Below are 15148 nucleotides of genomic sequence, written 5' to 3'. Positions count from 1 at the left end.
GCGTTTCTGCCGATCAGCTGCGGAAAGGCCGGGTTTGGAGAGCGGCGAAAGGATTTGAGAGATCGCCTTGGCGTGAGGAAACGGGGAAACGGGGAAATACGAGTTCGTGTTTGTGGTGGGTCGAGTAAAGAGCGATCAATTCGGACTCCATTCCCGCGGAAGCGAGGAGTTTCTGGGAATCGTCGAAGGAGCAGAAGTTCACGCCTTCGAGAAGCGGAATGATGGCTTGTCGATTGGAGCGAATGTACGCTCGGAGCAAAACCTGCATGACGAAGGAAGGAGCGAATGCCAACGTTGTCGATGAGCGTCAAATCGTCTCGAATTTGCGATTCATCGTTCAGATTGGTCGATAAAAACCCGATCGTGCTGAATGAAGGGTTCGAATCGTTGTTCGAATCCGATTCGCCTCCTTCTTTCAAGCTCTCGAATTGCTGCAGTTTGATCTACGAAAATAACGATGGAATGAAGCGCCGTCTACCAACAATTGCTGTCTTCGCGTGTTGAGAAGCGGAAGCAGCGCGTCGATCGCCGCGTTTTCCTCCATTCGCGAAGCGAACACGCGCTTCGGATAGGGCGATCTGCACGTCGTTCATGCGAAGCATTGCGTACATATCCGTGGGCAAATCGTCGGGGATGATCGAAGGGTAGAGCGATAAAACTTGGCGCGTGGGAACTTGGCCGCGCTGCAGAAACGAAATGGCTTTGTCGTATTTCCCTTCGCTGAAGAGATAGAGGCCTTTCAGGCGTGCGATTTGGGTTTTGAATTGGTCGCGGATCATTTCCTTGCCGCGAGGAAACAAATTGCAAAGCGTTAAGGCGTCGTCGAAGTTTTTGTACTCATCGGAAATGAGAATATTGATCTGAGCGTTACAAACAAACAGGAAAAACACTTGTTCTTGCAGCGGACGCATCTTCAGCAGAATCACTGAAGACTGCGAGCAAACCACAACTCCGTCCACTACATCATCACATGAAAACGCTTCCATCGCACCCGCTACGCTCTCGGAATGCAAGCGACTGATTTCCATGGATCGGGGCGACGAAAACGGAATCATCTTCGATCAAAACCCGATCCCAGACGCACCTGAATGCGCTGATATCTCCACGAATTGTGGACTTCGATGCCGTTCGACGTCGCTACGATGAAGTAGGGGCAGAGATACACTCCGTTGGAGGCATCGCTGGACCATTCCAGATGCTGGCCTTTCTACACTCGCTAGGGAGAAGAAAAGGAAACGCCGCGCGCGGGAGAGCCGACGAAGTCATAAAACAGACCTTTGCGATCGTTTGCTAGAAGCATTTCGCCTTGTTCGCGCGTGTCGTTCTCTACAGCGTCGGATTCGGAGCCCAGAAAAGAGTTCTTCTGCTCGATCGGAGTGCAGAAGGGGACGTTTGTCGATTTACTAATGTCACAGATATCTTTCACAGATCGTCCTTGATTGATGTCCACAAGACAGTACTGCCTCTTTGTACCAACGAAGAGGAGGGAGTTTAAAAAGGACATACAAACGACTGGATCTGGAAGAATGATCTCTTTCAAGAGTGTCTGAGAGACTTGAAGACCGTCACGAAGCTGGTAAACTAGCAGTTTTTTCTTTATGGCTGCTACAATAATATGGCGACTTTCATCAAGGGTAAAGAACGTCGATCCCATCGAGTTGGGCAAGATCCCGATTTTATCAAGACTATCTAATTTGTGAATCTAGAAATGAGAGAAATGAGTAACAGCTTACGGAAATTCCCTTGTCTGTGAGAGTGAGGAGAAGATTCCATTTTAAAACGCTTTTCATCATGTAAACGCCTTTTTTCGAATCAGAAAAATGCGGAATCGTCATCTTTTCGGAAAAGTGGATTGGTTCGGCTACTACTCACTAACAATGGATGCAGATACTATTTTCCAGTTGGTAAACAAGCAGGTTTCCATCTTTACAGGAGACAAACACACGATCACCAGCAGCGGTCACTGAAACGATCTTATTCCTTGACACCGTCACAATCTTGACCACGTCAAATACTTGGATGGACATAGGTCAAAAGCAATTCTTTGAATGAAATCTGGAAAATGGTGTGAAAATTGGAATTCCATAATTAGTTGGAATGAGGGAAAGATGTGAAAAGCAATGCAGTAGGGTGATCGTTGGGAAAATTGGTTGGTCGGTATGTAGGATGCGTACATGACGTTAGCAGAGATGAGATGACTGGGAATGGAGTGAACAAGGTAGTGTAATTGACTGGAATAGAAAGGAAATGTGAATTGTGAAGAATTCAAATGGTTGATAATCGATTTATCACACGAATCGTTCCAAATGAAAGAATGGAATGAAATACATTTTGCTTCTGATATCGCTATAGGCTTAGAAATAAGTTAGGAAATGAATAGTAAACCAATAATTGGTGGGATTAAACCTACTAGACAACTGAATGTGAGCTAGGTTATATTGTATATTGAAATGATGCTGTTCTACTTTGAATAAGGAGATGATAACACGTTAGTATCCATATTCTGACAAACTGACAAAGTGAAGAACTAATATTCACAAAGTTGGATGTTGATGATGGTGTTTTTGAAGTCCTGCCACTTGAGAAAAGAGAGTGAATATAGCAAGAAGTATGGTGTACAATGTAATTAGGGAAGAAGGTCGGTTAGGTTTGAATGAAGCATCCAGCAGAGTCAATAATAGACTGATTTTTAATCGACACATCTTCTTGGCATTTCAGCAATGTTACTGTGGTGTTGAACTCAATCTAATAAATATTGAAAGCAAATGATTATCATAATAATAATAATAATAAATAACCAAGTGCTATGAAACTATATCTGTTTTTGATTTGAAGTTCTTGGGCATTAATGGATCGAAAACGATCATATAACATCTAGGTTGTTCTGAATCAGTTTTCAATGATATTGTAAGATTGAATAGTAAAAGATTATAATCCAGTTGATAAGTAGCAATAATAATCTGATAAATGAGGTCAGCTGGCAATCACTTGATAACCAGAATACGTGATTTTTGTTTTCACTGTATTATGTTGACAAATACATTGTTTCAATGAACAAACACAAAAATCAGGAATCCAAAGTTGGAAAGAATATCCATATTCGTATGCTATTATGAAAGTAATAATAAGTGGTTTGAAATACAGTCCTAACAATATAGGAAGCAGAGATAAAAACAATACATGGGTAAATATTACTTGAGAATAGTGATACTGCATAAACCATATCATGTGATGTAATTCTGGAAGGTTACAATTTCAATCATATTGCTTACCATGTTTGAGCCAAGCAGATGGAAATATACTCGCATGCTCGCTTAAATGACTATTCATGGAAAGTTTGCTGAAAGGCGAAGAAGGATGGGGAATTGAAAAAAGCATAATAGAGCAGAATAGAATCAGAATGTATCTGAAAGAATCACAAACGAATGGAAATCGTTTGCAGGATCGAAAAAAGGATTGTGATGGAGTTCAGACGAAGTTGAAGCAACTTCATTGTATCTAACCGAGTATCCCTAAATGTTGAATAAATCACTCATGATGAATCGAAAGAATCATAAGTTCGAAAAAATAGAGGCTATTGGACTGATGAAAAACGCAGACTAATACTCGGAAAGAGGAATGGAAAGATGGAAAGGAAGAGAGTTGTTGTATGGATAATACATTCGCTCGCTCGCCCACTATTTTTGCTTATTTTCCAATATTAATATTTCTTTTTGTTTTGTTTTCAAATCAAATGCAATTTCTATAGTATATTATGGAATTGAAAGACACTTTTATTCTTAATCAGTAATCGATTTGAATCCTGTTTTGGAGTTTCAATCAAGACAATCACTTTCTGAGCATCTTTCAATACCAGAATACTACAGCACACATAAGATACTTGCATTACTTGATGTGATAGAGTAGTGGATGATCACTTTTGCTATTCCTACCACAAAGTCAAATAACAATAAGTATTCATGGATTCTAAATTCTCTATTTTCCAGAAGATCATTTACGGAGTATATTTCAAATCAAAGGATTAAACCTATTAGTACTCTCCATTGGCTAGACAAGTCAAATGTAAATTCTCATCATTTAAATATAGAATTATTAATAATGGATATGAAAAAATATTTCGCAAAACAGTGAATTGATCACAATAAAAATGAGTGATGCAATAGCTGAACATAGTATTCCAGGCTGACTCCACGAAAAGTGGTGTAAATAAAAACGAAAACACCGATATACAATACAAAACAGAAAAATACAACAGAAAAAAAGTGATGCCCAGAATAGCATATGCCATGGCGCAATCCTTAAGAAAAAATACGTGGTGTAGTCAACAAATATAGATTTTATCAAGGTGTATGAATAATGTTCAGAAATTATATGCTTTTCCAAATAGTCTTTTTTCGATGCAAAAGATTGCTGATTTTGTCAATTCTGTTATTAGTAACCACTTGGCTGATAGTCACATCATCAAAAATGTACAAGGACGTCTAGTTGAAGAAATGAAACCAAATGGCTGGATTTTACTCATATTGAGTAATAGAGAATGTTTAGTATTGCAGTTCAATAATGGAGTATTCTTGAATCAAGGATTTGTGGTCAATGAGCAGAAAGTGTTGAAAGTGTTTGGAAATCATCAAATTGGTGCTATTTCATATAATGAAGAACAATCCATAGAAGTAGTAGAAGGAATCGTGGATTTGGATCATGGAAGTCGATTTGAAGGATTGATATTGACAGAAAACAAGTTGGGAATTCCATTTGGATATGGTGAAATGTATGATGATGATGGATTCTTGGTGTACAAGGGCATAATGATCAATTGGAAACGATTTGGATATGGAACGAGTTATCATGATAATGGATGTATTGAATATGAAGGATATTGATGTGATGATAAGCGATTTGGAATTGGAAAAGTGTATGATCGATATGGTAAATTAATAAGAGAATGTGAATGGTATAATGGAATTGAAAGTGATATTGATGAAAAATATGAAGGAGATGGAAGCAAACCACTGAATATTGGAATCAAACATTTGAAACTGATTGACAATTGTGTCTTGGTTGATTGGGATGTTTCATTGTTGTATAATTTGGAATCAATCGAAATAGGCGATGATTGTTTTGGATCAGTGCAAACATTTCAAATCGATGGATTGAATCGATTGAAAACTATCAAAATCGGAAACAATTTCATTGAAATCCATTCAAATTGGTGAATTCAGTTTCAGTGATATTTGAGGCGACTTTGAATTGAATAATCTACCACAATTACAATCCATTCAAATTGGTACAATTGGAAGTGGGTCAAGCAACTTCTATAATAGTTCGTTTGTGATTCGAGGTATTGATATGATATTGAATATTTGGATAATGCATAGATCTTCCAAATCTACAATCCATTACATTAGGGAATTGGACATTTGCTGATTCCTTATCGACAATAATCGAAAGTATTGAATGAATTCAATTGAAATGATTGATATAGATCTTCCATCATTACACTCCATTCATCTCGGTTGGGCAGCACTTGAAGGTAGATGGGATGATGAATCAAGTTCATTGACACTTCGAAGTATTAATGAATTGATTGGTTGTGAATTGCTTTGTAGATCTTCCAAATCTAACATCAATCACTTCTGTACGGGGTAGTTTCTATTGGCCTCGTGTATTGACATTGGCAAGTATTTCTGAATATTGAATATTGATAGTATTTAGATATTCCAAATCTTCAAAATGTCGATCTATCTGGTGGTTAGTTTGGTCGTTTATTCGGGTGTGCTCGATCGAAATCAATTTCGAGTATAGTTTGATTGATTTGATTTGATTCATAGATGTTTCTTCCATTCTCGCTGATCTTGTCAAAGACACTTAGTAATTCAAACACTGGATATATAAACTTAATTCCATTCTATTCCATTCAAGGATCAATGTGTTTTTATTGCGTATTTGAATCAATTGATTGATCGTTTGTTCCATAATCCCTTACCATCATTCTTTGGTCATTCATTGATTTAGGATCCAATTATCAATTGACTCTTCCATCAGGACAACCCAGATTAGTTTAGCTAGTATATACCGATCCTTTGCTTAATCAATGTCAAGGATATAAGTAACCATAAAAAAAGACAAGCAAAACTATCAGGATAGAGCCTGATATAGCGTTTATAATAAGTGTCTCTAATAACTGAAAACCACTCCACTATAGATGATTGAATTGAGAATACTAAAGGAACATACAAGATTGTACTAGATAGAATCTTAAAGCATATTTAAGATACGTTGTTATATTTGAGTGGAAAAATGTGAACACAACTCATTGTATTGATTCGATTTAGGTGAATTGAATGAAAAACTACACCCTTATCACTAAAAGATGTTTCTGTTATGAATGGATAATTATGGGTGTTGAGAATCTCAATTTATTGATTTTTGCATTAAGTACAAGTGATCTAAATTACAGAATAGTTTGAAAACAATTGAATTGCATTGTGATATCGAAATCACAACATACTGGTATTACGGAGTATCAATCAAGAGCTTTTGAATACATTTGTGCCTATATATATACACTATTTTCAACCCGATGTCTGAACCATCCCATTCCTATATTATCTCTAATAATATTGAAAATGGGAAATTCGTTGTATTATCTCTAATCTCCTGGTGATACTTACAAATGGATCAGTTTTCTATTTCGTACATTGTTTTGGACATAGCCAATTTGAATTTTGTTTTCTATATTCACTCATTTCTTCTATTTTCCACCTCTTATCAGTATTTCTTTATTCTTTGAAATGTAACCATTTTTACTGAAATCCCCTGTGACTGAATTTTGATTTTCCATATTACATTCTACGTGTTGTGTTTTATTCTTTTCATTGTGTAATGGTTGAATCACTTAGTGAATCATCTATTATGACAATAATTCGCAACTGTCTTTGTTTACGAATAGTATACATGTAACCTTTTACGTATCACAATTTCTACTGATAGTATATGCTCAATTTGTTTGTTTTTCAAAGACCTGCTTTTATCCTTTTCTTGTTCTACCTCCACTATCGACAGTCTGCGCCTTTATTCTTATGCTGTTATCTAAGTATTTCTTTAGTTACGGATAAACAACGACCCTTCTCCATACATAACTACTTTCAAATATCCCTTTAGACTGCAGTCTCTTCATTACAAAAACACTGATCTCCCTTACGATCTGAAGTAAATATCATCCTAAAACTTTCAAAACCGATTCAAAGTTGGTCTAACTACCTAATGAGGTCTCCTATCTCTTATTGGTATCCTGTAATCACTCGCTACTTGAAGAACCAAGTCAATACCCTACATAACTATCATCCCCTACCAACGGTATAGAAAATCCTCTCTACCTTCATCCCTCAATCCCTGCTCACTGTTACAATTATTCTAATAACACAAACGACTATCTTTGAAGAAGCTCACCTCTTTATCAATCAGCAAACTCCTATCTCCCAATTTCTTCCATTATCCTGCATTCAAAACCTACTAGCAAAACCATCTTACGAATTCCATTCCTTCGTCAAATTCTCACGTTCTATCTTACTACTGCATATCAATATTCTCCGTTTCATCTTGTTTTCCATTCCTTCTCCCTTCCTACCAGACTTTCTCACTTTCCTATCCAATTTCATTCCCACTTCTTCTAATACTCAACCTCTCTTTTCCAATAGTTTTCCCACACAAATTCCCTCTTTAACCTTTGGTAATGATTTCTTCTCTATCTCTTCCTTTCTATTGGAATGGCTAAAGATTCAAAAGAAAAAGAGGCTGAAGAACATAACAAAGCAGGAGAATGTACTTTCAAGGATAGGAAGTATGAGAAGGCGATTCGCTTCTATGATTATGTAATATCGCTATATTCATTTTCATAATGCTAATTATTGAACTATTCCCCAAAGAACCTCGCTGCTATTTGAATCGTTTAGCTGTTTATCTTGGAGCTGAAGATTTGTTTTGGGTTTTTGCAAATGTTGAGGAAGCTGTCGGTTTACGTTTAACGTGGCCAAAAGAGTACTTCCATATAGAATCTGTGCTTTTACGTTTTAAAAACTACGAAGAATGCATCAAAACGTGTAAAATTAGTAAGTGTCACATTCTGTTTCCTCAGTCAAAGCTTTCTCCCTTAAACCAACCAATGAAGCAGAAATTCACATTTTAATAGTTGTAGACAAGCCAACATGTGCACACATACCTTCTGTTTTCCCATTTTCCCTCTCTAGTAAAGCCAGGACGTCGCAGCCTTTGAAGAGGCCGAAGCCATACTTGACGTCGATTCCACGATCGAAAGTGGTCTCAGCCGCCTGCGTTCCATCCGCCAAGACCAGAAGCTGGAAGAGTTCTATTCCTCGATCAACCAGGACTTCAAGCCAGTGATCGACACGCAGAAAAACCGGAGTATTTCGGACAGCAGAATCGTCCACATGACCTCCACCCTGCACAGAGAGCATCTCTCCGAAAAGAACGTGTTCACACTGCTGGTTTTTCCCTTTCCAAACCTCGTCGTAATAATCCAACCCCACCACGTGCTGATGCTCCCCGAAGAGACGTCGGACGAAAACATGGGTGAATGCGCTTTTTCAAGTTCTCCGCGAAGTGCTTCGCGTTCAAAGAATAACAATACTTTGGGAATAGACCGCTACAATGTTTTTTTAGAGAATTCTCAATGTCAAGGAATCGGTAGAGTGATGGCGAGATTATTCATGTTGTAGGGTCTCGTATCTTCAATTCGATAATCGAGAGAACTCGAAGTGGACGTCATGTGGGTAATGTCGAAGTGGTCGCACAAGTTTGGATTGGATATTGAGAATGAAGGTGTAAAGGACACAGGACCAATGGAATTCTTTTCGAAGTGTGGGTTTAATAATGAGGTGAAGGAGAATGCTGAACGAGTACTTGATGGGAAGCCAGTCTGTACTATTACATTTGATGTATGTGATTGCTAGAACGTGTTCTGATGGTTAAATAGGTACAATAATGATTGGTTTGTTTGTTTGAAAAGCATGTTTGTAAGGTGTATGTAGGATTTGAAGAATCGGGGTGCAGAGAGTGAGAATAGAATGGATTTTAGAATAGGGATTGAAAAGGAAATAGAAAGGAGATGAATTATGGAATGAGCACAGATTCCATCATATTCTGTTAGTAGCATGCGTATATAAAATGAATTTAACGAGAAAATACTAACAGAATCGATATTGGAACCTTTCCCCAATTAACTCCATAATTATTTCAAAATATAGTTGACAGATGGGATATTTATCCTGGAAAAAAGGTGTTATGTTGAAATTACCAGAAAATCGTGAAAGAAAAGGATTCTGTGTTGATTCTTCGAAAATATAAAGAAGACGATGATTATGTAACAAAAAGAAGGTCTGAGTAGAATACAAATACGAAAAACATAAGTTTCAGCATTGTAAATAATATGAACAACATGGCTTCGTCCTCTATGACCTCTGTATCTGGTATTATAATAAACAGAGAAGGTGAAAAATAACAAGATAATTGAAGAAGTTCGATTAGAATGAATACTTTCAAGGGTATTTCGGGCAAGATTCAATTTATTCTAGTTACCCTAATTGTTGGCAAATGTCACACATTCCAAACACGCAGAGCACTCCAGGTGAAGTGGAACTGTTAAATATCGTAATAAACCCATCAATCGACAAGGAGGGAAATAGCTGCTGGGAAAAATGCTTTTCAAGTCAGTTTCCTATTGTCTCCATGTTCGAAAGGAATGGGATGCATATTATGCATGTTGGTTCTCCACATGAGGGATATTCCATCGAAACCCATTTAGTACACAATAAAATGCATGGAAAATCCTATATATACTCGAACGAAGATTTGTTAGTCGCAGAACTAAATTTCGAAGATGGCGAAGCGGAAGGTCCCTGCACACTCTATGACACTACCAGTCATTTATTTTTTGAGGGATTCTTTAAAAACGGATATCGGTCAGGGAAGGGAAAGGAATATGACAGGAAAGGGAATGTGGTTTTTGAAGGGTACTTTGGTTTAGGCAAACGACTAAATATTACTCCGTTGCATGAAATGTCTGGATATTGGAAAGAATATGACGATAAAGGCAAATTGTTGAATATAAGCCAAAGAAATGAAGATAGCGGTGACAAAGAAGGAATTTGTTATTATTATGACGAAAATGGTCAAATAAGTCATATTGTAGAAGTTAAGAAAGGTATAGAAAATGAATACAACGGTTATTGTAAACTATATGACGAGCCTCATACAATCTGGTTTGAAGGATTTGTAAAGAACGGTAAAAGAATAATGAATTTGATTCGATTGAATGAACTGTCTGGATATTGGAAAGAATATGACGAAAAGGGCAAATTGTTGAATATAAGCAAAAGAAATGAAAATGGAAGATTCTATGGAATTTGCTATCGCTACGATTCTAACGGCAAAATCAGTCGAATCAGCGAGTGGAAAGATGGCAAAGAAATCAAACTGCTAAAAACATTCAATGAGAATTACATGACGGAATACGTGAACGGAGTCAAGATCTATGAAGGAGAATATGCCAGCAATTCTGAATTTCTTTTTATCCGAAATGGCCAGGGAAAAGAATTCGATGCGAATGGAAGAAGTGTCGTCTATCATGGATTTTGGCTGAGAGGAAAACGTCATGGAAAAGGTACGTCTTATAAAAATCGAAAATTGGATTATGATGGAGAGTGGATTTGTGGCAGAAAGAAAAAAGTGTATTATGCTATGGTCTGGGGGCGAAATATTGTCTGCATTGTAGTGATTGTGGCTGTAATTGTTGTTACTTTCTTTGTCAAGGTGTGGATAGGTATATCCCTCAGTGTGTTGCTGCTAGGATTGCTGTTCTGTGCGAGATGGTTTCTATTCTGCAAAATTCGGTGTGGACTCGATTATCAAATGGCAAAAGTATTGCAAAGGCCAAATTTAAGATTCGGAAATAGGTGCTGTCGATTGACTCGAGTGTTTTGGGTGCCAATGAATGTGGAATCAATCGAAATCGGCAATAAATGCTTTTCTAGAGTGAAAACATTCAAAATCGATGGATTGAATCGATTGAAAACTATCAAAATCGGAAACAATTCATTTACTCAGAAAAAGAATGGTTGTGGAATTGATAAATCGAAATCATTCCACATATTGAATTGTGAATCATTGGAATCCATTCAAATTGGTGAATATAGTTTCAGTGATTTTGCTGGAGCCTTCGAATTGAAGAATCTACCACAATTACAATCCATTCAAATTGGACCAATTGGAAGTTATTCATACAATTTCTGTTATAGTTCATTTGTGATTCGAGGTATTGATATGATATTGAATATTTGAATGATGCATAGATCTTCCAAATCTACAATCCATTGCATTAGGTGATATTACATTCCGTTATTCCTTATCGACATTAATTGAAAGTATTGAATGAATTCGAATGAAATGATTGATGTAGATCTTCCATCATTACAATCTATTCAACTCGGTAGATGTGCACTTGATGGTAGAGATGATGATGATTCTTGTTCATTGATAATGCGAAGTAATAATGAGTTGAATGGTTATGATTTGTTTTGTAGATCTTCCAAATCTAACATCAATAACTTCTGTAAATTATAGTTTCTGTGATCCTCGTGTAGTGACATTGGAAAGTATTTCTGAATATTGAATATTGATAGTATTTAGATATTCCAAATCTTCGAAATGTCAACCTACCTAATTCATTCGGGTATGTTCAATCGAAATCAATTTCGAGTATAGTTTGATTGATTTGATTTGATTCATAGATGTTTCTTTCATTCTCGCTGATCTTGTCCACTAAATCAAGCATTAAATCTATGATTTTGATTTGATTTGATTTGTTCAGTGATTCGTCATTGTTTAGGAACATTTCCATTGATTGAATGATTGTTTGTTTGAAACCGATTCTTGATCACAATTCATGATTCTATAATTATCAAAATATCAATCCTACCTGATTATTATGATGTTCTTCTTTACCATTTTAACAATGATACTCAATTATGATTGTTGTTTCAATCAATCAATCAATCATTGTTTTCGATCATCATTATTATTATTACCAATGACCCAATGATCACATATTGAACATTCACAAATGATGAATCCAATCTACCAATAATAATAATAATAATATACAAATGATGGTTTGAATAGGTTTGAACTAGGATTTGTTCAATATTGATAGGAAACTGATTGCTTCGAATTATCATAATCATAATAATCATAATCATGAATAATAAGATTGGATTTGATAGTGACACAATGGAATGGTTGGAATCGATTGATATTGGATGATTATTCACATTTGTGAATCCATTGTTAAATCGGTAGATAATACAATACAATAGAATGATTGATATTGAATTAGGATATTGATTTTGACTTATTGAATAGGAATCGATCACTGTATACATAGAATAGAATAGAATAGAATCAAATAGAGGTGAAATGGATAAAACAAGGCAATGAAACTAGAATAGAATAGAATAGAATAGAATCCGATTGAATAGCATTGGAAATCATATTGGATTCACCATTCAATCAATCCAACTATCATTTGTTTGTTTGTTTGTTTGTTTATCAATGAGTCACAAAACATGGATTTATCAATTTGATAATAATGGAATCAAATCGGATGTGTTTGATACTTGATAGTTGTAGTTAGTAGTAATATCAATCGTGGTTTCACAAATCAATATTTGGATGGAATGTCGTATTCTTCAATATCACACAAACCACTCATTCACTCATTCAATCAATCAATCAATGGATGAAAGATAGCTGATTCAAAATGCAAATGAATGTTGAATATCGTAAAGAATCAATTCATCATTCACACTCAATAATACTGATAAGAATAGAAAGGCTGTTCAATCCATTGAATGATCGAATGAATGAATGAATGAATGAATGGTGTGTATTTGGTTAGTTTTCGATCTCCATTCATCATCATTATTATTATCATTATGATTGTATCATCATCCACATTATTCATCGGTCTATTTCAGCATATTGAATACCATTAGATCATTTTGGTATTGTTGATCATGAATAGAATGATTGGATAGGATCGATCAATCAGAATCAGAATGAGAATCAGATTAATGATGAGTATTCAACCATCAATCCTCGTGATTATTATTATTATTAGTAGTAGTAGTAGTATTTGTTTTTGTATTTGTTCGATTATCAATGATATAGAATCGATCGAATAATTCATTGATAGCGATCCAATCGACTGATAGAATTATACAATTGATTCGATCGAATCCAAATGGAACAATCACTCAAACACATTGTAGTCTCAATGGTTGTTTTGTAATTGAATCGATCGAGATTTATGAAATCATTATGTTCGATCATTGTATTAGCTGGAATCTATCATTGTACTGTATTGCATAACAATACTCTTCTTTCTTTCATTCTTTCTGATCATTATTATCATTATTATCATTATTATTGATATCATTCAAATCATTAGATCACGTTCGAACAAGTCAATATGGAATCAGCATTTGATAATCACAATACAATAATGAGGCATATTGTGAGAACCATTTGTGTTGTGGTTTGAATATGAGTATTTTGATAATGGCCTTTCTTGGAATCCATTGTTTGATTGTATATTCAATATGCTGTTTGTGATTTTATACCGATGAATCCACAAATCACATATTTCGAATGAATCTTGATCGAACGACTTCAATCGAATCGTTTTGACAAGATTCATTGCACTTAATCCAATTGAATCAATAGGAATCGACACAATCCATATTTGTTTGTTGAGATAGTATTCATTTGGATAATACTCAATGATTCATTATTCTTTTGTTTTTGTTTTGTTTTTGTTTTGATGTTGCTTATCTATTTTTGATTATTCCATTTTTCATTTGTTGTTATTGTTGTTGTTTTTCAACTTTTGGAATTGATTGTAGTTCATTTGATTATTTCATTTTCTATTTTGATTTTTAGTTTATTCTTGTTTGTTTTGCTATTCTTTAGTTTTCTTTGTTTCTTATTTTCTTATATTTGGGCATTTTATTCCTCTTCCTTTTTTCTTTTGTTTTGTATAATATGATTCTAATTTGTTTTTAGTTTTTCTTTTTTGTATTTTCTTTTTCTTTTTTTTATTATTTTCTAGCATTCATCTCATTATTCACTATCCACCAGACAAATTGGATTGTGTCGATTCTTATTGATTCAATTCTCATAAGGAAATATGTGATTATTTGTTTGGATTGTTCCATGTTTTGTTTTGCTTATTTTTGTTTGTTTTCTGTTCATCATCATTATCATCATTATTATTATTATTATATATCCATTTTAACCAATCATAGAATCAATCATGTGCTATCAGTTTGAAACAACAATACAAATTCCACAGATCATTGTAAAATGAACCAGATAGAATTGTTCCAATCATAATCAATCGAAATGTGTTCCTATTAAACGAATCAAATCAAATCAAATCAAATCAAATGATCAAACGGAATCGAATGAAACACAATGAATCAAATCAAATCAAATCACCTAACAAGATAAGATAAGCTTAAACTTACCAAATGGAATTGAAATCTATGAAAATCATATGAAATCAATTCCATTCTATTTATCAACAATACTCGAATCGATTTCGATTGAACATACCCCAATGATACAAGTAGATTGACATTTTGAAACAGATTTGGAATATCTATTTACCATCTCTATTCAATATTTAGATCCACTTTCCAATGTCACCAAAACGAGGACAACAGAAACTCCATTATACAGAAGTTAGTGATGTTAGACTTGGAAGATCCAAAGCAAATCATTAAGAATCAATTCATTGTTACTTCGAAGTGTCAATGAAGTTGAATCATCATCATCCCATCTTTCTCCCCTACCTTCCAGTATCCCATATCATATGACACACATATTGTTTTTCCTTCTTATTCATTCATTCATTCTGTTTTCCTTCATCAATCACTCACTCAATCATTCATCCATTCATAGATTGATGGATCATTGATTGTCATAAAGGAAACACTTGATTCTTTGCTTTCATTGATTCCATTTCTTCTTTTGTTGACAAGGAGTATTGTTATCGATTTTGATGGTTTGGAAT

General features: G+C 35.1%; 1 protein-coding gene across 1 annotated transcript; it reads right to left on the bottom strand.

The window, feature by feature from the left end:
• Nucleotides 1–443: 443 nt before the first annotated feature.
• Nucleotides 444–2027, bottom strand: GSBLH_T00003098001 (uncharacterized protein; the record flags this gene model as incomplete). The annotated part of the gene is made up of 5 exons (XM_013041771.1): nt 444–1055; nt 1085–1207; nt 1238–1702; nt 1734–1861; nt 1892–2027. The coding sequence occupies 5 exons, from the start codon at nt 2025–2027 to the stop codon at nt 444–446; spliced, it is 1464 nt and encodes a 487-aa protein (XP_012897225.1).
• Nucleotides 2028–15148: the final 13121 nt, after the last annotated feature.

Source organism: Blastocystis hominis (assembly GCF_000151665.1).
Source record: "Blastocystis hominis, Singapore isolate B (sub-type 7) whole genome shotgun sequence assembly, scaffold_25".
NCBI classification, from domain to species: domain Eukaryota; class Bigyra; order Opalinata; family Blastocystidae; genus Blastocystis; species Blastocystis hominis.
This window is presented reverse-complemented; position numbering and strand designations above follow the sequence as displayed.